The sequence below is a fragment of the Pan troglodytes genome, chromosome 18, assembly GCF_028858775.2.
Source record: "Pan troglodytes isolate AG18354 chromosome 18, NHGRI_mPanTro3-v2.0_pri, whole genome shotgun sequence".
Taxonomy (NCBI): domain Eukaryota; kingdom Metazoa; phylum Chordata; class Mammalia; order Primates; family Hominidae; genus Pan; species Pan troglodytes.
Genome location: NC_072416.2, coordinates 87,744,591 through 87,769,348, shown reverse-complemented (window position 1 = coordinate 87,769,348; position 24,758 = coordinate 87,744,591). Strand labels below are relative to the sequence as shown.

Below are 24,758 nucleotides of genomic sequence, written 5' to 3'. Positions count from 1 at the left end.
CAAGCTTAAGAGTGACGCCCCAAAGTCCAAGATGCTACATTAACTAGAAACTACTATGCTTAAAAAAGGCAACTCTAGGTTGGGTGCAGGGTCTCGTGCCTATAAACCCCTCTACTTGGGAGGCTGAGGGAGGACTGCTTGAGGCCATGAGTTCAAGACTGCAGTGAGTCATGATTGTGGCACTGTACTCCAGCCTGGGTGCCGAAGACCCTGTCTCTTTTTTTTTTTTTCTGAGACAGTCTCACTGTTGCCCAGGCTAGAGTGCAGTGGCGTGGTCTTGGCTCACTGCAGCCTCTGCCTCCTGGGTTCAAGGGATCCCTCACCTCAGCCTCCCAGGAGCTGCCACTACAAGTCTGCAGCACCAAGCATGGCTGATTTTTTAATTTTTAGTAGTTTTGACATGTTGGCCAGGCTGGTCTTGAACTCCCAGCCAATCTCAAAGTGCTGGGATTACAGCTGTGAGCACGAGCCCAACCTCGCCTCTTTAAAAAGAAAAAACACAAGTCCACTCTGAAGTCAGCCTCTGTAACCTCCCCACAAGAAAACCGTTTTACATCAGTCACTAACCAAACAACCAACAGTGCTTTAACACAGAAAGTAAGGCATTATCCAGGGCTTGGACTGTCTTTCAAGAAAGCCCCAAATCCCCTGGCAGGAAGTCACAGCAGTGAAGCCCCATCCCAGGCCCAGTTGTTCCCACGAAACACACCACGTGGAGACCCAGCATGACTGCCGACTGATTCCAAGTCCCCAGAAGGGCTTTATTTTTTCTTTTCAACATCCTGTTCTGCGGCTTCCTTGGCTCTTTTTGCCCGTATGCCGAAGAGCCGGGCGTTGGCACGGGCCATACGGAGGCTAGCGAAGGCTTTGAAATTCTTCTCTTCCTCAGTGATCACTCGAGCTTTCTCCTTCTTATAGACCTAGAAGAGAAAGACAGGTTGTTAAACCCACATGCACCAAAGGGCAAGGGAACAACCAAGCGTCAGCAGAACCCGGAGGACCTCCCGGGGATTGGGGGTCAGGTTCGCTGCCATAAGCACTGCTGAAAAGCAACCCTGAGTCAATCACCTTCCCTGGGATTTAAAAAAAAAAAAAAAAAAAAAGAAAAACCCTCCCTGAGCTGGACATGGCGGCTCAGGCCTGTAAACCCAGCAATTCAAAACCAATGTAAGCAGCACAGAGAAACTCTCTTTCCAACAACAACAAAAAAAACACAAAACAAACAAAAACACTTCCCAATGTATGGCTTCGTGGTTGCAAGAAGTAAAAACTAAGAAGAAATGTTCCTTTCCGCAAACCTCCACACCCACAACTGCCACTATTAACTTTCTTAAGCCTGATCCCCATCTCAGATACCCACGTGTTCACCCACTGATCTCGTCTAAAGCCTGGATTTGAGCAAGTGTCCACTTACGTTCCGGATGGGCATGACCGGTCCGGTCAGCTGGGTGGCTAGTTTCAGTTCTTCAGCCTGTTGGTGAATGAGAAGAGTTAAGTGGGTTTGGCCGCACTGCTGCAAGGACTCCACCCTCACCTGGCCCCAAACTTTCCCCTGGGGATTCCGTGTTCAGGACCAGTGTCTGAGCCTTTTCTACAGCACACTTTGTGGCCCCAGTGTTAAGAACAGTCCTTATTAGTTAGGTGACTACCTTACTGAGTTGACGGAACACGCACGAGACAGTTATCTACCTGTGAACCACGGGCGGGGCAGAGAAAACTGCTCCCTAATTCAACTACCCGGAAACGTATACAATGGACTCTTTATCAACCTTATCCTACAAGGTCTTTCTAGAAATATTTTGGAATATGAAGCATTTTAGGGAGAGCAACGTCAATGGAAAAAGCTGCCTCCAAGTCACACAGCCTTACCATGTCCATTAAGGTTATCTCTGCGGAAACGCACAGGTGAACCTTAGCAGTCCCGCTTAGCTCATCATCCACAATGATGATGAGTTTTGGTTCTTCTCACCCCAGCAAGACCCAGGGACGGGTGTCACTGATAAAGGAGGCAAGCCTCACTGTCCCCGCGCACCAGGACGGCCAGAGAGCCGTGTACTCACGGAACTGTCTCCCTTCTTGGGGGCCGAGGGCTTCCTGGGGAAGAGGATGAGTTTGGAGCGGTACTCCTTCAGCCGCTGCACGTTGGCCTGCAGGGACTCCGTGGACTTGTTCCGCCTCCTCGGATCCACAGAAATGCCGATGGTCCGGGCCACCTTCTTGTGAATGCCGGCCACCTGCCCCAGAACCAGAGAGAGATGGAGACAGGCCCGGGCTTTCTCCAGCCCCGAGGCCTGGATGAAAAGCCTCAGCAATCAGATGGAAAAGGGTTCAAATGCGCTTTCATCAAGGCCGTACAGCGATTCCGGAGAATGTCATCACGCGACTGAGGCCAACAGAGGGGACTTCGGGGCCTTCCTGACACCGCAGCGCTGCCAGTACTCACCCTGAGCTCCTCCAGGCTGAAGCCGCGGCCGGCGCGCACCTTCGTGTGGTACCGAACCGTGGGGCAGCGCACGATGGGCCGGATGGGCCCCGACGCGGGGCGCGGGGCGATGCGGCGCGCCTTGGCTTGCCGGGCCTTACGTCTGGTGGAGAGAAGCGCAGCGGCGGTCACCCTTGCCTAAGGCCGCCAGGCCAGCTCTCCGCGACGGTCGCAGACAGCGCCCCCCGCCCTGGCATCGGCCACCCGCAAACCAAGGCGCAGCCGCGGGCACGAGCCCCAGGGGCAGCCCCGAGCGCAGGGCTCACCTGCGGATCTTCCGGGCCGGCTGGTTGAACCACGTGGCCACGCGCCGCTGCCAGTCCTTGTGGAAGTGGGGCTTCAAGACCATGCCATTCCGGCTGGGCGCCATGGCTGCCTACGGCCCTGCGGCTGCGGACGAGAGGGGAGCGAGTGAGAGGCCGGACCCCGGGCGCGCGCACCCCCCGGGCCTCCGCCCCGAATCCTCCACACTGGGCCGTCCGGCCGCGCCTAGAGCCCGGGCAGCGGCCGAACGCTGTCTGCGAAGAAGAAGGGGCCCAACCACTCCCGCGTTGGCTGCAGCGCCAGGCCGATGGCGCTGGATGATGCCCAAAGGCCAGGACCCAGTCTCGCTCACCTCCCGCGCAGGAAAACAGCCGAGCGGAAAGGAAGCGGCCCCGCAATGCACTCTGGGATGATAGCAGGGCCGGCCAACCAGAAGCGCCGGGCGCTCTGACCAATCAGAGCTCCGAAAGGAGGAACTGACGTCGCCGCGGCTCTCCCGGCAGCCCTAGGGCCGCCGTCGCAGACATGTTGCCGCTGAGAATGCGGCGGGGCGGCCGTGATTCCTGGGCCCTGAGTAACCGACGGCCGGACTTGCTTGACGTCCGCCGTTACTGCCCCGGCGCTTCAGCCGCTGCGCGGGCCGCGGCCGAGTCCTGTCTTGCGGGCTAACGCGCGCGAGTCCGGTATGTGGGCCGACGGCGAACGGGCGACGCCCGAGGAATTCTAAGTTTGTTCACATTTGTGAGACACATTTGCAGCGCAAAGGCAGAAAAACTTCAATGACATCCGAGTTTGCGCAACCTAAGGCCTTCGTCCTTGTTCCAGCGTTTATTCTCCTCCCATCCATTTAGAACATTTGTGGTTTTTTTTTTTTTTGTAGACGGAGTCTCGCTCCGTCGCCCAGGCTGGAGTGCAATGGCGCGATCTCGGCCCATGCAACCTCCGCGTCCCAGGTTCAAGCAATTCTGCCTCAGCCTCCCGAGTAGCTGGGATTACAGGCGCCCGCCGCCACACCCTGCTAATTTTTGGTATTTTAGTAGACGGAGTTACTGTTGGCCTCTGTCGCTTTCCCTTGGCCCAGGATTAGGTGACTTCTCTAAGGTCGGGGTACCCGACTGAAAATGTCACACTCTGACCTGCTGTGCCTACTGTCTTCCTTCACAAAGAAAAGCATCAACAAAAAGCCAGCTCTTATTCTCTAGTATAAGTCTGTGAAGGCACCATCCATCTTACTGCTACCTGGAAACCTTTAAATTCCAATAACCCTCTTTCTTCCCTACCCTCACCCAATCACCACGCTTCCTCCTGGTAAAACTTAATTCACTTTTTTTTTTTTGAGACGGAGTCTCCCTCTGTTGCCCAGGCTGGAGTTCAGTGGTGCGATCTCTGTTCACTGCAAGTTCTGCCTCCCGGGTTCACGCCATTCTCCTGCCTCTGCCTCCCAAGTAGCTGGGACTACAGGCGCCCACCATCACGCCCAGCTGATTTTTTGTATTTTTAGTACAGACGGGGTTTCGCTGTGTTAGCCAGGATGGTCTCGATCTCCTGACCTCGCGATCCGCCCGCCTGGGCCTCCCAAAGTGCTGGGATTACAGGCGTGAGCCACCGTGCCTGGCCAACTTAATCCACATTTTAAGAATTTCACAGTTCCAGCACTTTGGGAGGCTGAGGTGGGCGGATCACCCGAGGTCAAGAGTTTGAGATCACCCTGGCTAACATGGTGAAACCCTGTCTCTACTAAAAATACAGAAAAGCTGGGCGTGGTGGCGCATGCCTGTAATCCTAGCTACTTAGGAGGCTGAGTCACCAGAATTGCTTGAACTGGGGAGGCAGAGGTTGCAGTGAGCCAAGATCACATTACTGCACTCTAGCCTGGGCAACAGAGCAAGACTCAGTCTCAAAAAGGAAAAAAAAAGTATTTCACAGGCCAGGCACGGTGGCTCATGCCTGTAAATCCCAGAACTTTGGGAGGCCGAGGCGGGTGGATCACCTGAGGTCAGGAGTTGGAGACCGGCCTAGCCAACATGGCGAAATCCCACCTCTACTAAAAATACAAAAATTAGCCATGTGTGGTTGTGTACACCTGTAATCCTAGCTACTCCAGAGAGTAGGACAGGGGAATCACTTGAACCCAGGAGGCAGAGGTTACAGTGAGTCGAGACTGCACCACTGCACTGCAGCCTGGGTGAGAGAGTTAAGCCTCTGTCTCAAAAATGAAAAATTTAAGAGCTGGGCGTGCTGGCTCACACCTGTAATCCCAGCACTTTGGGAGCCCAAGGCAGGCGGATCACGAGGTCAGGAGATCGAGACCATCCTGGCTAACATGGTGAAACCCCGACTCTACTAAAAATACAAAAAATTAGCCGGGTGTGGTGGCAGGCACCTGTGGTCCCAACTACTTGGGAGGCTGAGGCAGGAGAATGGCGTGAACCCGGGAGGCGGAGGTTGCAGTGACCCAAGATCGTGCCACTGCACTCCAGCCTGGACTACAGAGCAAGATTCCATCTCCAAAAACAAATAATAATAATAATTTAAAAATAATAAATTAATTTCACAAAAGGCTTGGCACAGTGGCTCACACCTGTAATCCCAACACATTGGGAGGCCAAGGCAGGAGGATCACTTGAACTCAGAAATTCGAATCTAGCCCTGTCTCTACAAAAAGTACAAAAATTAGTCGGGCATAATGGTGCGTGCCTGTGGTCCCAGCTACTTGGGAGGCTGAGTCAGGAGGATTGCTTGAGCCCAGAAGATCGAGGCTGCAGTGAGCCGAGATGGCGCCACTGCACTCTAGCCTGGGCGACAGAGCAAGACTCTGCCAAAAACCAACACAACAGCAAAAAAAAAAACAATTACCGAGGACACTACCCTTGGCTACACCAGCTAAAACCCTCCCAACGATGTGCTGGTCTTTGGATTTGGAGAACTGGGACAAAGGTCAAGGCATCTCTCAGAGATGCCACCCTCGGGTGTGTGACTGCACCTGTGGCTGCCTCCTTACTGCTCCGCCAGCGTTTCAGTGTTGCAGCAACAAGAGGACAATCCACTCACGTCACTGCACCACAGGGAGGGCGGAAGCAAGGGGGCCGGAGTGGGAGCCGCATGCCCCGGAACTCAGGGCCAGGGTGTCCTGGGTCGTCTTCTATCCCTACAGGGTCCAGGCCCCAGATTCCTACAGAAGGAGTTTTTCACTTAGTCCCTGCATTACTCAAATTATAAACTGAAACCACAAGACCCTGTGATCCAGGGCAAGCCCACCAGCTCCTCTGCATTAGAGCTGGCCAGAAAATGCAAATGTAGATTTTCCAACTACAGAGTTTATTAGTAAAGTATCTCAACAATTCTCAGAGCAGTAAAAACCAAGGCATCCCCAACACTGCATGCGTGACTAGACCAGCAAGAAGTCCTCAACTTGCACCAGTCCACATGGCAGCAGGGGGCAGTGGTGAGTCCTCCGGAGCCCAGTGCCTGGGCCTGACTGTGTGGCCCCATTGATGAGTGAGCTGGATGACAGGGCCGCTGGAGATAGGACAATCGGCTCACAGGGTTCTTTCATGTCCGATCCCCTTAGCATTCCGAGGGAGCCACAGGAACTGGGGCGGCCGTGCAAGCGTCGGCATGAACAGGGTTCTGTTCGGAGTCTGAATGCTCTGCTGCCTCTGGCTGGCCTCAGCCACACTGGGAACGACTGTCTATAACCCTGGGAACTCGAAGTGTTCCATGCTCACTCGGGAAGCACTGATAACCTTCCCCATAGGGGAAACGACTCACAAACACAGGACTCCGTCAGTAGTTTCTGCAGAGAAACTTAAAATCATGAAAAGGGTCATCAATAAACAGATCTCAGAAGTCGCTGTGCAGGGACTACTGAGGGCCGCAAGAGGAAGTGCAAACCTCAGCTGAAAAGCAACTCAGGGTGGCTGAGTGAGCCCTCACTTCCCGGACCACCCGCACGTGCGGCCAACACCTCCCAACTACTTGGGCCAAGTCGGCTCTTCGCCTCCAAGTGGAGGCTGCTGGGTCTCTTCGGTCTCCTCCTCGCCCAAGTCCTGTTTCTCCCTCTGGGCGTCGATCCACCTCTGCGGTGCGATCATTTTCTTCGGCCCATGGGGCGGCGGGCCAATGAGAGCCTCAATATCCTCATAGTTTATCACTTCCTTTTCCAGAAGGGCGTTTGCCAGCTAGAAAGAACAGGCATAGCAGTGTGTGAGTCCCCAGGGCAGACAGAGCATCTCTATGTCCTGGGGAGGTGGCAAGAGGCGTGAGGGCCTGTCTGTGTGCAGGACACCCAGGACAGGCCACTTTCCCAGGGAAGCGGAGGCACGGAGGCAGCTCCGAAAGAAGAATCACCCCCATCTCAACCTCATAAATGATTTTCTGGCAGCCAGCCTCATTAATTCTACTTCTATTCAAAATCTTGGCTTATTTTTGGCAACTGCAATTTCTTTCACCAAACAAGACGTGTGTGTCTACAGGGAAGGAGACGGGTAAAATGCTGAACCCTCCTGATTGAGGAGAGCAGCACTGGGAGAAGGAATCTGAGGCGAAGTTGTGTGAGCTGGGACCTCTCAAGTTGGGGAAGTGAATTTCTACCACTCTAGGTGGGATCCTGGAAAACACACGAGATACCGACTGTCCTGTGCCGGCGGACCTGCCTCTGGGGTGGCCTCTGGGGTGGCCTGGCCCGACCACAGAAAACACTGCCACAGCCACATTTCACTGGTTTCTGTGAAGGCAGAACTCTTCCAGAATTTTTTTTTTTTTTTTTTTTTTTGTTAATTACCTGCTCCTTTCCTCACTCTTCCAGATTTTTTAAAGAAAATGGTAACCCCTGAAGCTAGGGTGATTTACCTGTGGCTGTATTGCAAGAGACAAACACTTCCTCTCTAGGGCTGGTGTGGGATTTTACTAAGTTCTGCAACCCACTGAGTGTGTGAGTGGCTGACAGTTCATACACGGGGCAGACACGCCACTCCTCAGCCAGTGAGAAGCCTCGCCTGCAGCTTTGCTCCCGTTGTGGCTCCCACTGTGGTGTGCCCGAGCTCTGCAGAGCTGCTTTGTCAACCGTGATGAGCATGGGTCCACAGGCAGGCCTGCTTCAGCCGGGGACGGCACCGCCCACACCTGCCCAGAGGCGGCTGCTGCTGGTTGGGGATGACAGCTTAAGGGCCCCAAACACGATCCCCACGTGACACACAGTGCTCGCTTGAAAGACACAAGGGGAGGCTGAAGAAACGACGACCTATCCACTGCCTACCCATCTGTTCACAACATGGGACAAAGAGCCGTGCGCCTCTCCTGAGTTCTAAGCAGCAGTTCCCAAACCCAGGGACACAAACGTTCACTCCAGCTCTGCCCACTGTGAGAAACACATCAGACAATCCCAACTGAGGAACGTCCTACAAAACATGAGACCAATCCTCAAAACTGCCAAAGCCCTCAAAACAAGGGAGGTCTGAGGAACTGTCACCCCAGAGGAGCCTAAGAAGATGGGCGATCAAACGCCACGTGGACTCCCAAGACCGGAAAGGACACTGGGGAGACTCAGCACATCTGAATCACGTGTGGACCCAACACCGCGGGTCGGCGGGGGCTCCTCAGGTGGGAGGACTGCCCCATGGGGGCCTCCACGGGAGCGAGGCAGGGTGGCAGGGAGCTCTCTGCACCGCGCCTGCAACTTTTCTACATCTAAGACTATAATCAGCGCGGGGCTGTGGCTCACGCCTGTAATCCCAACACTTGGGGAGGCCGAGGCAGGCAGATCACCTGAGGTCAGGAGTTCAAGACCAGCCTGGCCAACGTGGTAAAACCCCACCTCTACCAAAAATACAAAAATTAGCTGGGCATGGTGACGCGTGCCTGTAATCCCAGCCACTTGGGAGGCTGAGATAGGAGAATGCTTGAACTGGGGAGGTGGAGGTGGCAGTAAGCTAAGATTGCACCACTGCACTCCAGCCTCGTGACAGAGAGAGACTCCATCTCAAAAAAAAAAAAAAAAAAAAAAAAAAAAAACAAAAAAAACCAAAAGCCTGGTGTGTTGGTGCGTGCCTGCAGTCCCAGCTACTCGAGAGGCTGAGGAAGGAGAATCGCTGGAACCCGGGAGGCAGAGGTTGCAGTGAGCCAAGATGTCGCCATTGCACTCCAGCCTGGGTGACAGAGCAAGACTTTGTCTCAAAAAAAAAAAAGAAAAAAAAATTCCTACTCTAAAATTAAAACTTTATTTAAAAAAAATGTTCAAGAAAAAAGCGTAAGACTTGGGAAAAGATTAAACAAAACTGACAAAACATTGGTAATTGCTAATGGCAGGAACAGGCACAGGAGACTTTGTGGCAGCCTTCTTTCTACCTTGGGGGAACACACTTGACGAGTTCAGGATAAAAAGTACGGAACATGTAAGTTTCAGTTGAGCTGGGTAGAATTCACATCGGCCAGAGTGTTCTCTGTACTCTGTGTGCCTTGGAAATACTTCACGAGAGGGGTGGGGACCGTGGGTGCTGTGTGGACACTGTGCGACGCCGTAGCCCCCACGCCTGGCCAGGGCCTCACCGCCTGCAACTTGTCCAGGTTGTCCTGCAGCACCTTCTCGGTGTGTCTGTAGGCCTTGGCCACCAGCAGTCTTGCTTCCTGTGAGTGGAGGGAACTGTGTCAGGGGCAAGGCTGGCCGCCTGGCTCCAGCACCAAAGCACAGAAAAGAAATGCCAGACTGGGAACACGGCCTTTCCCCTCCCAGGAGGAACAGGACTCCTCAGCCGACAGGTGGTCTCCTGCCCCTGTGACCACTGCCAGGAAAGCAGGGCTCCGCATGCCAGCCCACCCACCCACACCCACCCACAGCTGCCTCACAGGCACACACCGGCCCTTCCTGGCCCAGTCTGAAGGACATGTGGGCCCTGGGTCTATTGCTCGGTGTATTTATTTGATATTCTTCCCAGATTCACATCTATAATTTCATTAGGAGCATCTATGTCCTCATTTGAGAAGAAAATACTCCACAGGTGGGAACTACAGCAGAGCCCAGAAGAAGAAACCCAGGTGGGGCCTGCAGCTGAGCTCAGCTGGGGTGGCCGTGGGCGGCCCTTGTGTGGCAGACCCAGGGACTCCCTTCCTGGGGAGCACAGAGGGCAGCGGTGTGGCCAGAGCCGACTCACGTGGTCCATCATCTGCTGCAGGCCTTGGCTGAAGGGGCGCCGCCCGATGCCCATGAGGCCCTCCTGCGCCTCAGGGAAGGAGATGGGCCCGATGCCAGGTGCCATCCCAAACTGCTTCACCATGGAGTAGGCAATGCGGGTGACCTTCCTCAGGTCGTCCTGTGCCCCTGGAGGGCGGGGTCAAGACAGAGGGATCCTCAGCACTGCAGGCGCAGAGCAGCGCTGGGCCCCAGGTGTCCCGGTCAGAGCGCTGAGGCAGCACCACCTCCCCATCCCCTTCCTCCCGAGGACCCACCGTGAAGCTGGACAGTGAGGACGTTGGCACCTCGCCACTGTTCCTTAAGAGAGTCTTAAAACTTTCAGAAATGCTCTTTTATTTGGAAATCTAGAAACTGGGGGCATACTGGAGCTCACTGCATGGCAGTTCTCAAGCACAAGCCCAGGCCTATGCGAGGCAAACCCATGGACCTGGAGCCCAGGGGCCCCTGGGACCCTCCTTCAGCTCTCTGGATATCCCAGTGCAGTAATGGCTTCAGAACAATGAAGTTGCTTCAATTTTATTCCGTTTCCTGTAGCCATTACCAATAATTAACCAATTGAATGTGTTTAGAGTTGGCATATAGGTTAAGTTTTTGTCCAATTAAATTATCTAAAAAGTCTTGCTTAGCTCCAAATCTCTTATGACCACAACTTATCTTTTACAAAATACTTAATAAATTCAAAGCTACGTCTACACCAGATTCACCCCATGGCATGCACTGGAACAGAAGGAATCATGCAGGGAAAAGCGCTCTGAAACCTCCAGGGCCCGCGCCGCTGCTCCTCACCAGAAGTGACCTTGTTGAAGGACAGTGCTTCCGAGGCCCGTCCCCCCAGGGCCATGCACATCCGCTCAAACAGCTGCTCCTTGGTGAAGAGGTGCTGGTCTCTGGGGAGCATCTGAGCAAAGCCCAGGGCGGCGTTCGTCCGAGGGGCTATGGAGACCTGCACAAGGTCAAGATGACCCAGGTCAGTAGGCAGGATGTGTGGGCTTTGAGGAGGAAGGTGTGGGACTAAGAGGTCTCCGTCATTAAAGTGTCTCAAAGCAGGAAGGCAAACGTGCAGCATCTTTTACAACAACAGGGGATCCTAACACTCTAGATGGCCAGCCCAGAGACAGCAGCGTTCCCACCACAGGTGCCTGTTCACACACTGTCGGCAAGTGTCTTCTCATACATGACTAGACAGGCAGGGAGTCAAGAAGACAAGGCCCGTAAAAGACAGCTGAGAGGCGAAGGACAAGTTTCACCCCCGATGGCCGCTGCGCTGACCCCTCACACCAGCGACAGCTACTGAGGGTTCAGAGCAATGAGAACCCCACGATGCTGAGGCAGCAGAGGCTGTCCTCACCTCTGCTGCTCCCCCACACCCCCACATCAGGTGTGCAAGGAGGTGGGCGCAGGGCAACGTGCTAACTCGACAACATGGAACCGCTGAGTGGGAGACGGACGGAGACAGCGCAGGGGCTGGCCCAGCTGCTGTTTCTGAGAATTGTGGCGGCGAGATGGCCACATCCAAGTGCTCTGAGAATCCCGAGGACGCTTAATTTAAAATCTAAAACTAGGCTGGGCGGGGTCGCTCACATCTGTGATCTCAGTACTTTGGGAGTTAGAGGTGGGCAGATTGCATGAGCCCAGGAGTTCGAGACTAGCCTGGGCAACATAACGAGACCCCTTCGCTACAAAAAATATAAAAATCACTCGAGCCACCAGTGGGGCGTGCCTGTAGTCCCAGCTATGCAGGAGGCTGAGGTAGGAGGATCGTGTGAGCCCGGAAGGTCGAGGCTGCAGTGAGCTGTGATCGCACCACTGGACTCCGGTCTGGGCAACAGAGAGAGAGACTCTGTCTCAAAACAAAAAAAAGCTCTAAATAACGGCTGCAGTGATGATTGCATTAATGACCAAAACCATAACAGCCAATTCACAACCTTTTCCTGGCAGGACACTGAGCCTTGGGAAAGAGACTCACTTTTTCACTGTGACTATCTGACTTTTGCCCATCAAATACAGTAAAAATTCTTTTTTTTTTCCCTTTGAGAGAGAGTCTTGCTCTGTCACCCAGGCTGGAGTACAGTGGCACAGTCTTGGCTCACTGCAGACTCTGCCTCCCGGGTTTCAGCGATTCTTGTGCCTCTACCTCTCAAGTGGCTAGGGTTATAGGTACGCACCACCACGCCCAGCTAATTCTTTTGTATTTTTGGTAGAGATGGGGTTTCACCAGGTTGGCCAGGCTGGTCTCGAACTCCTGACCTCAAGTGATTCGCCCGCCTTGGCCTCCCAAAGTCCCTGCATTAATTTTGATTTCTTGACATACCGTGTTAAAACGTCGTGTTCACTGCTGAGTTTTTTAGTGTCCCATAAATGGGACCCCCAGCTGAGTGTCCACTCGCCCCACAGTGGGCCTAGCTCTGGTCCCATGACTGTGGTGCACATCGCCAAGGAGCAGCACGGATCTGGTCCCCAAACGCTGCCTCAGCCCTGCTGAGACCCTGGGATGGGCAGGATGCTCTCTGATTAACACCCAACTTTGCTACAACTCACACCTGAGAACCAATCACGGAGACCAGCACTGACAAACCAAGCTGGCAACTGCTACACCGTATGCATTGTTTGCAGTGAACCCTGAGGTGGGAACACAGCACTGCTGCCTTCTCAGGTGAGCCTCAAACCTGCACGGGTTCCTGGGGCTCCACTGTAAAGACAGCACCTGCGTTCCGAGTAGAGCCCTCCTCTTGGCAGCACTCGGACTCCCGGTGGTGGAGCCACGTCTTAGAGAAGCTGTAACATCACCATTTGGTAAGAATAAATGTCCGTCGAGTTCACAGCTGCCTACAAGAGTAGTTTTTTGTTTGTTTGTTTGAAGTAGAGACAGTTTTGCCCTGTTGGCCAGGCTGGTCTTGAACTCCTGACCTCAGGTGATCCACCATGCCCAGCCTAGAATAGTATTTTTTAAATGTACACTCAACTCACTTCTTTCCAATGTTAGGAGTCATTTGGGGTGGACAGGCAAAGTCAGCGAAACCCCATTGCATGGTGTAACCTTCCACGAGTCACCCCAGTAGCAGCACCATGCTCCGATGTGACACAGCCCACTCCTGCCTCCCACGTCCGAGTTACCGCCCATCAGTCGCCACCCACCCTGCTCCATGGATCATGACAGTGGCAGGCTTTCCTCTCACATGACCTACAGACACAGACGGGACTCCCCAGTCAGCTACGGACACAGGCGGGACTCCCCAGTCAGCTACAGACACAGGCGGGACTCCCCAGTCAGCTACACACATAGGCGGGACTCCCCAGTCAGCTACAGACACAGGCGGGACTCCCCAGTCACCTTTGGCCAAGGCCCGTGGAGCCGGCACCTGCCAAGACCCACCTTCATCACGGCCTCTGTGTGCTCCAGCATCCAGCCCACCAAGGCGTGGCCTGACTCATGAAACGCAACCACTTTCTGTTCTTCCTTGGACAGGATCTTGCTCTTTTTGGCAGTCCCTGAAAGAATGCCAGGGTATGAGTTGGGCACGGTAGCTCATACCTGTAATCCCAGCACTTTGGGAGGCCAAGGCGGGTGGATGACCTGAGGACAGGAGTTCGAGACCAGCCCGACCAATATGGTGAAACCCCGTCCCTACTAAAAATAGAAAAATTAGCTAGGTGTGATGGCGGGCGCCTGTAGTCCCAGCTACTTGGGAGGCTGAGGCAAGAGAATCACTTGAACCTGGGAGACGGAGGTTATAGTAGGGCAAGATCATGCCACTGCACTCCAGGCTGGGCGACAGAGCAAGACTCCGTCTCAAAAAACAAACAAAAAAGAATGCCAGGGGGTGTGAGCTGAGGCCCCGGCCTCTCCCTGGCTGGGCCCTGCTCCTGCCCCGTGTGGTCAAAGCAAGGCTCTCTCTGCACATCTGCCTCTTGGAGCTGCAGCCGCGGCTCTGGACACCCCAACTCAAAACGACACTCTTCAGGTCAAAGAGCTGTTGAAGGAGGTCGTGATTTTTTCTTTTATAAATGTTGCAATCATCGAAATAGCTCCTGCTGCTTTTAGGAACAAGTGCAACCCTCTGAGGAGTGTCTCCTCCTGCCCCATGGTTGGGGTGGGGGCGCCGCAGGGCCGGGGCAAGGGTCACAGAACAGCAGCTTTTGACTTTCTCCCTGGCAGGATGGGCAGAGGTCTCCTCTGAGTTACGGGCCTCCTGCTTACTTTCCCTCTCCCCTCAGACCTGGAGGGGCAGCTCCCATCCCCATCATTCTGGATCCTTATGGCTTCTACTCAGCCCTTCAGAAGCTTTTTGCCTCAGGGACAAGGCTTTTTTTCTGTCAGTGACAGGGTCTCACTCTGTTGCCCAGGCTGGAGGGCAGTGGTGCGATCACGGCTCACTGTCGCTTCAACCTCCCAGGTTCAAGCAATCCTCCTGCCCCAGCCTCCTGAGTAGCTGAGACCAGAGGTGTGCTCCACCACCATGCCTGGCTAATACTCTTTATTCTTTTCTTTTAAGAGATGGGGTCTTGCTGTATTGCCCAGGCTGGTCTCAAACTCCTGGCCTCAAGCAATCCTCCTGCCTCAGCCCCCAAAGTGCTGGGATTACAGGCATGAGCCACAGTGCCCAGCCAGGGACAAATGTTTGCATTAAATCTCCCCTGTTCAGCTTACTGGTGAGGCTTCATTTCCTGTCTCAGATTTTCCACACATCTGTAAGTGTCCATTCTGTACAACCTGAATCAGCTCGCAGTCCTGAGCACTCAAGTACGTCATGTATTTTCTTTCAACTGGCTTGTAGTTCCCACTCAGTCCTTCCTGCTTTGCTACTATTATCAAAAGCTTATCAATTTCCACATAAAAGTAAATGGTTACACGAAAATAAATTTCAGTAAGACACAGGCAGCGCCAGTCCTCTCGACCCGCAGGGCTGTCGGAGAGAAGCCAGGTGTGTTTTGCAGTGTCTGGCACAGCAGCTGCTCCATTTCTCTGCAGGGACCCACTGCTTTCCCAAGCTGAAGCCCTGGGGACCTGCGAGAGGCATGTTTGTGCTAGGAATTCACTCGAATTGAGGGTGAGGAACTCAATTCTCGCAGGGATAGCTCGCAAAGGAGGCTCGTGCTCCTCAAACACCTGGGGCAAGAACCACTTCCCTTTTCAAACGTTCAACCTGTCTCAGACTGACAGTGCGGGTCTGAACTCCACATTCCATGAGATGACTGATCACGTCTGGGTGTCGCCATCATAGCTATGGAAACCTCCAGCAGCTCCGATTCCCAGTTTGGTCCCCTCTCCTCACAGACGTCGCAGACCCCACACTGAGCAGCCACGGAACGGCAGTCAGAGGCGGCCAGCCCACCCGTCACCCGTCACCAAAACTCATCTCCTGTTCCTACTGACGGTCGGGACCATGAGTTTCACCAGAGGTGGTGCTGCAGATCCACACCTCTCCGCAGAGCCCCTGCTGCGCTGAAAGCACGGCTGTCCCTCCACGGCCACGGGCGGCAGCAGCCCTCCGGCCCACAGTCAGCGGCTGGAGCTCAGCCCCCACGGGGCTGGTGCTGGGGCTAGGCTGAGCCCACCACACCCAGGCTGGCAAGGCATTTTTAGTTTTTATTATTTTTATTTTTGGGGGGGCATTTTTTATTTTTATTTTTTCACTTTCTTTGGCAAGGCATTTTTTATTTCTGTTGGACGAGCGTCTACTCTTAGGTAAATCTGTGATATTTTAAACTAAGGAAAAGTACGAGGTATCATAAAGACATGAGTTACGCAGAACTGAAACGCAACGTGTGTTCCTTCCTGTGTGATGGTTCCCTGCCACTAAATCACAGGACGCCCAGGCCTGGATCCAGCTCCATCCGCCTCACCTCTCAATACCTGCCCGGGTATTTCTGGGGTTCAAGCCCTGCTAAGGACGGCCTTCACCCAGGGCGCGCCCCCTGTACCTGCGAGGACGCGCTCCACGGCATACTCGAAGTTGAGAGTGTGCACGGAAGTGTGTCCCTCCCGCGCCGCGTGCAGTGCAGCCTCATTGCAGATGTTGGCGATGTCAGCCCCTGTCAACACAAACAGCCACGGCGTGGGTGGGTGGGTTTCTGCTATCAGGGCTTAAGAGGAGGAAGGGGCCCTCAAGGAAGAACAAAGATGGCCGGGCGTGGTGGCTCACCCCTGTAATCCCAGCACTTTGGGAGGCTGAGGTGGGCAGATCACCTGAGGTCAGGAGTTTGAGACCAGCCTGGCCAACAGGGTGAAACCCTATCGCTACTAAAAATACAAAAATTAGCCGGGCGTGGTGGTGAGCGCCTGTAATCCCAGCTACTCAGGAGGCTGAGGCAGGAGAATCGGTTGAACCCAGGAGGCGGAGGCTGCGGGGAGCCAAGATCACGCCACTGCACTCCAGTCTGGGCGACAGAGTAGGACTCTGTCTCAAAATAAATAAATAAATAAATAAAAGGAAGAACAAAGAGGGAAAAGAGACCAAGAACCAAGAGTGCTGGTGCGAGCGTGTGGGAGAGGCACGGGGAGCTGGCGCCAGGAGCAGGGGTGGGGAGAGCGGCAGGCGCCGGCGCCAGGAGCAGGGGTGGGGAGAGCGGCAGGCACTTGCACCGTGTTCCACTGAGGCCATTCCACAGACGAGACACAGAACCGCCAGGCTCCATCCGCCCTGACGCCCGTCTCTCCTCCCAAGGGCAGTTAGTTCCACACCCCATCTTGTGGCTGATTCCACCTAACAGCTCATGAGCATTGATGGCAAAGAAATTAAAGGCTCTCTAGTAACCACAAAATTCTAGTGAAAGACCCTAACGAATAATCAAAGGGCAAATTCATCTCATAATAAACGGGAGGTTTGTTGACATTAACTTTTAAAATGTGAGCCACACAGCAGGAAAAGCATCTTGAGGTATGATTTCTATTTCTACAACTTGACAGAGACTGTGAAGGTCAGAGGGAGGCGGCTTTGCCGGGACTGCATGGGCTGACTCCGGGTCTGACGGGAAACGCCGGGATGACTGGTCACCGTGTGGAAGCAACATAACTCCACTATCTCTGAAGTCAACACAGACCCGGAACCACCGTCTGCTTTTCCACCCCGGGGCGGAGGATGGAGTGCGGGTGCCGTCTGGACCTCCTGCTGCCCCACATACACATCAGCTCCCTCCCAGGCTTGTACTGAGCAGAGGCCCCCAGAGAAGGAGCCGCGCCCGCCCCACAGAGGAGGCCTCGATGCTGTGTGCGCAGGTGACACCACCTGCCCTCAGGACGTGACGCTGCCCAGGCTGCGGGTTGAGAACGTACCACTGAATCCTGGTGTCAGCTCTGCCAGACGCTGGGAGTAAAAGGTGCTGGACTGGGTCAGCTTCAGGCTCTTCAGGTGCTGCTCAAAAATCTCCCGCCTCTCCTGCCAGAACCAGGGGAGGACAGACCGTCGGGCTCAAGCCCAGTTACTGCCACAGGTGTGGCATGTTTTTCTGTGGGGGGGGGGGGGGTCCCCGACGTGCCCGCCCTGAGGACAGGCCTCAGCTTCCCAAGTAGCTGGGATTACAAGTGTGTGCCATCACGCCTGACTGAGTTTTGTATTTTTAGTAGAGACAGGGTTTCGCAAAGTTGGCTAGGCTGGTCTCGAACTCCTGGCTTCAAGTGATCCACCTGCCTCGGCCTTCCAAAGTGCTGGGGTTACAGGCGTGAGCCACCATGCCTGGCCACAAGCAGCATTTTAAACATGAACAGAACACTGTTGGATGGCCGGGCCCAGTGGCTCACACCTGTAATCCTAGCACTTTGGGAGGCTGAAGCGGGCAGTCTGGCCAACACGGTGAAACCCCATCCCTACTAAAATACAAAAATTAGCCAGGCAAGACGGCAGGTGCCTGTAATCCCAGCTACTCGGGAGGCTGGGGTGGGACAATCACTTGAACCTGGGAGATGGTGGTTGCAGTGAGCTGAGATCGCGCCGCTGCACTCCAGCCTGGGGGATAGAGTGAGACTGTCTCAAAAAAAAAAAAAAAAAAAGAAAATGAAAAAAAAAAAAAAAAAGAGAACGCTCTTGGAAGGAGAGGTGGGTGGGGATCACTTGAGGCCAGGGGTTTGACACCAGCCTTGGCAACACAGCGAGACTCTGTTAAAAATTAACCAGCACGGCGGCGCACGCCCATAGTAGTTCCAGCTCCTCAGCTTGAGCCCTGAAGGTTGAGGCCGCAGTGAGTGGTGATCGCAGCACTGCACTCCAGCCTGGGTGACAGCGCAACACCCTTTCTCTAAAAATTAAAAGAAAAAATTAAAAAGAAAAAAAAAATTATAGCAGAATAGCTAATGAAGCATGTCACACACAGCAAACGCTTATTCTGCAAAACTTCCAATTCCCACACATGTTCCATGCGTCTAAATCCTGATGTAAAATGTTTCTTACACAGTCAAAAAGCCAGGAGCCGCCCTCCCCTGGAGAAGCTGCACTCCCCTGGAGAAGCTGCACTCCCCTGGAGAAGCTGCACTCCCCTGGAGAAGCCGTGTCCCCTGGAGAAGCTGCCATCCCCTGGAGAAACAGTGTCCCCTGGAGAAGCCATGTCCCCTGGAGAAGCCGTGTCCCCTGGAGAAGCCGTGTCCCCTGGAGAAGCCATGTCCCCTGGAAAAGCAGTGTCCCCTGGAGAAGCCATGTCCCAGCGGGAAGGGCTTCTGCTCCGCCCTTCACTCTCCATCCCAACAGAGGCTGAGCACCAGCTGAGAGCCGCTGAGCCCAGCCCTGCTCCCCAGGCTGCACTGATGGAACATTAACCCACCAGCAGACCCGGAAGCCCTCTCTCCAAACCCTCCGCTCCATGAGCTGAACTCCTGCTCCCTCAGGGCAGCAACAAAGGCCCTTTGGCCAGGAAGTGTAACATCCAACCAGAGCCCTGTGACAGAGGAGGGATCAGGCGAGAGGCCTCAGGACTTCTACTCCCACCCCAATTTCAGGGCAGCTGCACAGTCCACGTCCCCAGAGCCCACGTCCCCAGAGCCCACGCTACGGATGGAAGGAAGTGATGCCACACAAGAATAAAGTTTCCCACAATTTTTCCTCCTGGATTTTGTTTCAAAGGATTTGCTATAAAAACCAGACTGAAACCCAGGATAAAAGGAAAACCAATAGCAGGTGAACAGCACTGCAAAACCCCCAGCAGTGAGTGCAGCCGTTGGGCAGGTCTGCCAGGGGGCGTGCAGCCAATGTGGGGGCCACAGCAGTGAGTGCAGCCGGTGGGCAGGTCTGCTGGGGGTGTGCAGCCGATGTGGGGGCCACAGCAGTGAGTGCAGCCGGTGGGCAGGTCTGCTGGGGGCGTGCAGCCGATGTGGGGGCCACAACAGTGAGTGCAGCCGGTGGGCAGGTCTGCTGGGGGTGTGCAGCCGATGTGGGGGCCACAGCAGTGAGTGCAGCCGGTGGGCAGGTCTGCTGGGGCCGTGCAGCCGATGTGGGGGCCACAGCAGTCAGTGCAGCCGGTGGGCAGGTCTGCTGGGGGTGTGCAGCCGATGTGGGGGCCACGCTGGACACTGCCAGCACCTGTGGGGCTGTGACAGGCTTCACACCAAGAAGTGTCTTAGAGGAGAGGCCAGACCACTCAGAACGAGTGGGGGCGGCCCAGGTGGAGTGGGAGAGGCTGGGGTCCTGGCTCTGACCTGCAGCGTGGGGAGATCAATGAAGACGTGCCGGTCCAGTCGGCCTGGCCTCATCAGAGCACCGTCCAAAATGTCAGCTCGGTTCGTGGACGCCAGGACGATGACATGGTCTGTGGTACCCATTCCTGAGGGGACAGAGCAGACAGTGGCTCTGAGGGTGGGGGTCCTGACACAACAGATTTCCCCTGCAGGTTCCCCTTCAGGACACAGGAGGGAGAGAGACCCCCCTAAGGCCCAGAGAGAAAGGAACAGCCCGGTCCTTCTGAACTAGGAGCCGTGATCCCCCATCGCTCCCAGCCAACATCGCCAGGAGGAACAGGAATCTGCCTATTTTGACAAGTGAAAACAGCAACGCCGTCCCTAGGGCTGGCTACTGAGGCAGAACTGTCCAAGGCCCTCCGGGAGCTCCCACAGCATCCTGGAGCGTCACCCTGTCTCACGGTGCCATCTGGGAGCCGGTCCTAACAGCCACCCCCCACCCACCGCCCTGTCATTATTATTGTGACTTTGTAACATTTTAGCTAACACCCAGCTTTAGGCTGTGACTTGGAAACATTTTATCTTCAACGTCTGGCCCTAGGCCCTGGGTTTCAGGCTTGACGTTTGTCATCGGAGAATTTAAAAGTGAGTCCAGAAACGATCACTGATCCCTGGTGTATGTGAACCTTGACTGGCCCTTGATGTGAATAAATCAACTGCGAAGAGAGATTTATGAAGCTGCTGGGAACACCTGACTGGATGCTCGTAAGAACGTTCAGGTGTTATGATGCTGTGGTCTTTCTCTGAATTTAAAGAAACGTACTCAGAGCATAGAAGATTCAAAACTATGGGTTTGCTTTAAAAGAATCCAGTCCACCAGGTGCAGTGGCTCATGCCTGTAGTCCCAGAACTTTGGGAGGCCGAGGCAGGCAGATCACGAGGCCAGGAGTCCAAGACGAGACTGGCCAAAATGGTGAAACCCCACAAAAGATACAAAAAATTAGCCGGGTGTGGTGGCGTGCACCTGTAATCCCAGTTACTCAGGAGGTTAAAGCAGAAGAATCGCTTGAACCTGGGAGGCGGAGGTTGCAGTGAGCCAAGATGACACCACTGCACTCCAGCCTGGGCTACAGGGCAAGACTCCGTCAGGAAAAAAAAAAAAAAAAAAAGAATCCACTGGTGGCCAGATGCGGTGGCTCACGCCTGTAATCCCAGCACTTTGGAAGGCTGAGGCAGGTGGATCACCTGAGGTCAGAAGTTCTAGACCATCCTGGCCAAAAGGGTGAAACCTCATTTCTACTAAAATACAAAAATTAGCTGGGTGTGGCACATGCCTGTAATCCCGGCTACTCGGGAGACTGAGGCAGGAGAATCGCTTGAACCAGGAAGCAGAGGTTACAGTGAACCGAGATTGTGTCATTGTACTCCAGCCTGGGCGACAGAGCAAGACTCTCAAAAAAAAAAAAAAAAAAAAATAGGAAAAGGAAAAGGTCCACAATAAACAGTGTTAAAAGTAAAGATGCGACAAGACCTACCTTGACTAATGTAAGAACAGGACCCACCGTGACTAATGTAAGAACAGGATATAGCCGGGCGCGGTGGCTCACGCCTGTAATCCCAGCACTTTGGGAGGCTGAGGAGGGCGGATCACAAGGTCAGCAGATGGAGACCATCCTGGCTAACATGGTGAAACCCCATCTCTACTAAAAATACAAAAAATTAGCTGGGCGTGGTGGCGGGCACCTGTAGTCCCAGCTACTCCGGAGGCTGAAGCAGGAGAATGGCGTGAACCTGAAGGGCGGAGCTTGCAGGGAGCCGAGATCACACCACTGCACTCCAGCCTGGGCGACAGAGCAAGACTCCGTCTCAAAAAAAAAAAAAAAAAAAAAAGAACAGGATCTACCATGACTAATGTAAGAGCAGGATCTACCGTGACTAATGTAAGAGCAGGATTTACCGTGACTAATATAAGGAACCCTTAATAATCCCAGCACGTTGGGAGGCCAAGGTGGGAGGACCATGTGAGCCTAGGAGGTGAAGGCTGCAGTGAGCTATGATCATGCCCCTATACTCCAGCCTGGGCAATGGAGTGAGACCCTGTCTCCAGCAACCCCATGTTCTTAGGACAGGACCTTGAACGCTCTGAGGAGGCTGAGGGGCCTGACCAGCTTCTCCAGGGCCACGGTCCTGAGCCTCACTAAGCCGTAGCCGCCAGGTCTGGACAGCAGCTCAGTCCAAGACAAACCCCACTCCCAAGCAAATCGCTCCTGAATTTCAAAGGAACTTTGAAAGACACAACCATTCTCCCTGGTTCCACACGTCAGAATGTGATAAGCTGGGATGCTAAGTCCCAGTCACATTTCTACAAGGGAGATCACAGAAGAGAACCACCTCGCCAAGGCAAAGACAGTGCCTTAAAATCACGGTGACTTTTAAAATAAACTCAGAAACAAAAACAGGCAGCAGAAGCACAAGTGCCTTGTCTCACTATGACACAAGGAACAAGAGGGTGGGGACTGGGACCCAAGCTGGCCCCTCCAGAGCTGTCTGGAAGGCCTGCCAAGGCTTACTGCTCAGTGTCGTGGAGTGCCTTCCTTGCAGAGGCCAGGGCTGTGGATACAGAATTCTTAAAGATTGTATAAACAGTGAAAAAAAATGGGAAAAGTAATAGGAACATCGGTCTCAAAGAAAAATAGCAGCCAGGCCAAAGAGGTGCAGTGCGAGCTCCTAGAGGGGGCGGCGCCGGGTTCAAGCACAGCTCGGCCTTCAGCAGAGCCCGGCCACCCTGCGGGGCACGTGCTCCCCCCGGGCCGCTATGTGTTAGGATGGCCACCCTGCGGGGCACGTGCTCCCCACCGGGCCGCTATGTGTCAGGGCGGCCACCCTGCAGGGCACGTGCTCCCTACCGGGCCGCTATGTGTCAGGGACATGTGGTTTCAGGATACAGACTTCCTGGGACTGGACACATGCTCCCCCTGGGCAGCTATGTGTCAGGGACATGCGGTTTCAGGATATGGACTTTCTGGGACTGGATCCCTGGTGTGACTTTTTAAGTTTTGTATTCTGATGGTAACAGACACACAACAAATTGCAAAAACAGCACAGAGCAGTCCCTTTGGCCCTGGTCCCCCAGCAGCTGTGCGTTCAGTAGCTGCAAAACAAAGGCAAAGCCAGGAGACTGACATGGAAACGCCAGGCCCCCGCTCAGACGCCCCCACTCCTATGTGCTCTCACCTGTGCGTGTGCTCCACAGATGGACACCTGTGTCACACACACGTTCACGTAACGAGCATCTCCCCTCAAGACACAGAACCGCCCTCCCCAGAGGCATCCCTCCTCCCTGGAGACCTCCCCTAACTGCTGACAACCAGTAACCCGTTCTCCATCCCCAGAATTTTGTTATTTTGACCATTTCGTACAAGTGGACTCATACGATACTAAGCCTGGCTCTTCTCACTTGGCGTCATTTCCTTGTTGCTGCAGGAAGAACGTTTCCTTCTACTGCTGCGTAGAACACCATGATAAGGATACACCAGTTTCAGCTCTTCTATTGCTGCGTAGAACACCGTGATAAGGATACACCACTTTCAGCTCTTCTACTGCTGCGTAGAACACCGTGATAAGGATACACCAGTTTCGGCTCTTCTATTCGCTGCGTAGAACGCCGTGATAAGGATACACCAGTTTCAGCTCTTCTATTTCTGCATAGAACACCGTGATAAGGATACACCAGTTTCGGCTCTTCTATTCGCTGCGTAGAACGCCGTGATAAGGATACACCAGTTTCAGCTCTTCTGTTGCTGCGTAGAACGCTGTGATAAGGATACACCAGTTTCAGCTCTTCTATTGCTGCGTAGAACACCGTGATAAGGATACACCAGTTTCGGCTCTTCTATTCGCTGCGTAGAACGCCGTGGTAAGGATACACCAGTTTCAGCTCTTCTATTGCTGCGCAGAATGCCGTGATAAGGATACACCAGTTTCAGCTCTTCTGTTGCTGCGTAGAACGCCGTGATAAGGATACACCAGTTTCAGCTCTTCTATTCGCTGCGTAGAACACCGTGATAAGGATACACCAGTTTCGGCTCTTCTACTGCTGCGCAGAACGCCGTGATAAGGATACACCAGTTTCGGCTCTTCTACTGCTGCGCAGAACGCCGTGATAAGGATACACCAGTTTCAGCTCTTCTATTCGCTGCGTAGAACGCCGTGATAAGGATACACCAGTTTCAGCTCTTCTATTGCTGCGCAGAACGCCGTGATAAGGATACACCAGTTTCAGCTCTCAGCCACTGAATGGCACCTGGGTTGCTTCCAGTTTTTAGCTATTACAGGTAAATGAGCGTCGGCACCCAGGCATTTCGTGTGAGCCTAAGTCTTTGCTTTCGTGGGATGAGCACCCAGGAGGGTGGACGCGGGGTCATGTGGTGAGCGCATGTGGACACGGGGTCATATGGTGAGCACACGTTTAGTTTTTTAAGAAACTGCCAAACTGTTTCCCAGTGAGGCTGCACCACGTCACACCCCCATCAGCAGCGTACAAGGGATCTGGTTTCTTTGCATCCTCAGCAGCGTGTGGTGTTGTCACTGTTTTTTGAGTTTTGTTTTGTTTTTGAGATGGGGTCTCGCCCTGTTACCCAGGCTGAAGTGCAGTGGGGTGACCACGGCTCCCTGTAGCCTCGAACTGCCAGGCTCAAGTGATCCTCCCACCTCAGTCTTCTGAGCAGCTAAGACTACAGGTGCGCACCACCACTGCCAGCTAATTTTTGTATTTTTTTAGAGACAGAATCTCACTATGTTGCTCAGGCTGGTTTCAAACTCCCGGGCTAAAGTAATGCTTCCAACTCAGACCCGCAAAGTGCTGGGATCACAGGTATGGCCCAGATCTGGGCCGGTCACTGCTCTTTACTCTAGCTCTCCTACGAGGTGTGTGTTCCTATCAAAATATCAGCAAGATACTTTGGTAGACAGGAACAAGCGTATTCTAAAAATTATAGGAAAAGGCAAAGGAATAGCTGAAACAATTCTGGTAAAGAACAAAGTGGGAGGAATCACTCCACCTGCTCTCGTCTCACAGAAGCGAGAGACCAGTTGTGTGCGGAAGGACAGACTCACAGAGCCAGCGCAGACCCCCACATCCACCTGAGCTCCGGCAAAGGTGCAAGCACAACTTGGTGGAAAGAAGACAGCATTTCAGACCAGTGGGGCTGGAGCACTTTTCC

The 24,758-nt window shown here is 54.0% G+C and overlaps 2 protein-coding genes and 1 non-coding gene across 8 annotated transcripts in view; all 3 read right to left on the bottom strand.

Moving 5' to 3' along the window:
* Positions 1–737: 737 nt before the first annotated feature.
* On the bottom strand, positions 738–3,658 carry RPL13 (ribosomal protein L13). 2 transcript variants are annotated; one of them, XM_001140497.6, is made up of 6 exons: positions 3,099–3,658; positions 2,749–2,872; positions 2,444–2,585; positions 2,061–2,234; positions 1,415–1,471; positions 738–920 (listed from the first exon to the last, which is right to left on the bottom strand). In XM_001140497.6, the coding sequence occupies exons 2-6, from the start codon at positions 2,850–2,852 to the stop codon at positions 762–764; spliced, it is 636 nt and encodes a 211-aa protein (XP_001140497.2). In that variant the 5' UTR covers positions 2,853–2,872; positions 3,099–3,658; the 3' UTR covers positions 738–761. The 2 variants fall into 2 exon arrangements, with proteins under 2 accessions (XP_001140497.2, XP_054525651.1); XM_054669676.2 differs by having other exon boundaries at positions 3,024–3,129.
* LOC112205941 (small nucleolar RNA MBII-202) lies at positions 2,295–2,378 on the bottom strand. Its single transcript, XR_002940077.1, has one exon. It is a non-coding gene; the product is annotated as a small nucleolar RNA MBII-202 (small nucleolar RNA).
* A 2,389-nt stretch (positions 3,659–6,047) lies between the features above and the next one.
* SPG7 (SPG7 matrix AAA peptidase subunit, paraplegin) overlaps positions 6,048–24,758 on the bottom strand; it is a 50,981-nt gene continuing 32,270 nt past the window's right edge. For 2 of the 5 annotated variants that reach the window (XM_024349520.3, XM_063797529.1), the window contains exons 10-17: positions 19,558–19,682; positions 17,209–17,311; positions 15,858–15,968; positions 13,309–13,424; positions 10,722–10,878; positions 9,895–10,061; positions 9,293–9,370; positions 6,048–6,927 (exon numbers count right to left, since the gene is read on the bottom strand). In XM_024349520.3, the coding sequence (XP_024205288.1) occupies positions 6,721–6,927; positions 9,293–9,370; positions 9,895–10,061; positions 10,722–10,878; positions 13,309–13,424; positions 15,858–15,968; positions 17,209–17,311; positions 19,558–19,682 (1,064 nt within the window). In that variant the 3' untranslated portion in view covers positions 6,048–6,720. Of the gene's footprint in view, positions 6,928–7,599; positions 7,952–9,091; positions 9,371–9,894; positions 10,062–10,721; positions 10,879–13,308; positions 13,425–15,857; positions 15,969–17,208; positions 17,312–17,994; positions 18,168–19,557; positions 19,683–24,758 lie in introns of those variants that run through there. The other 3 variants (XR_010152501.1, XM_054669640.2, XM_054669638.2) reach the window with 3 other exon arrangements.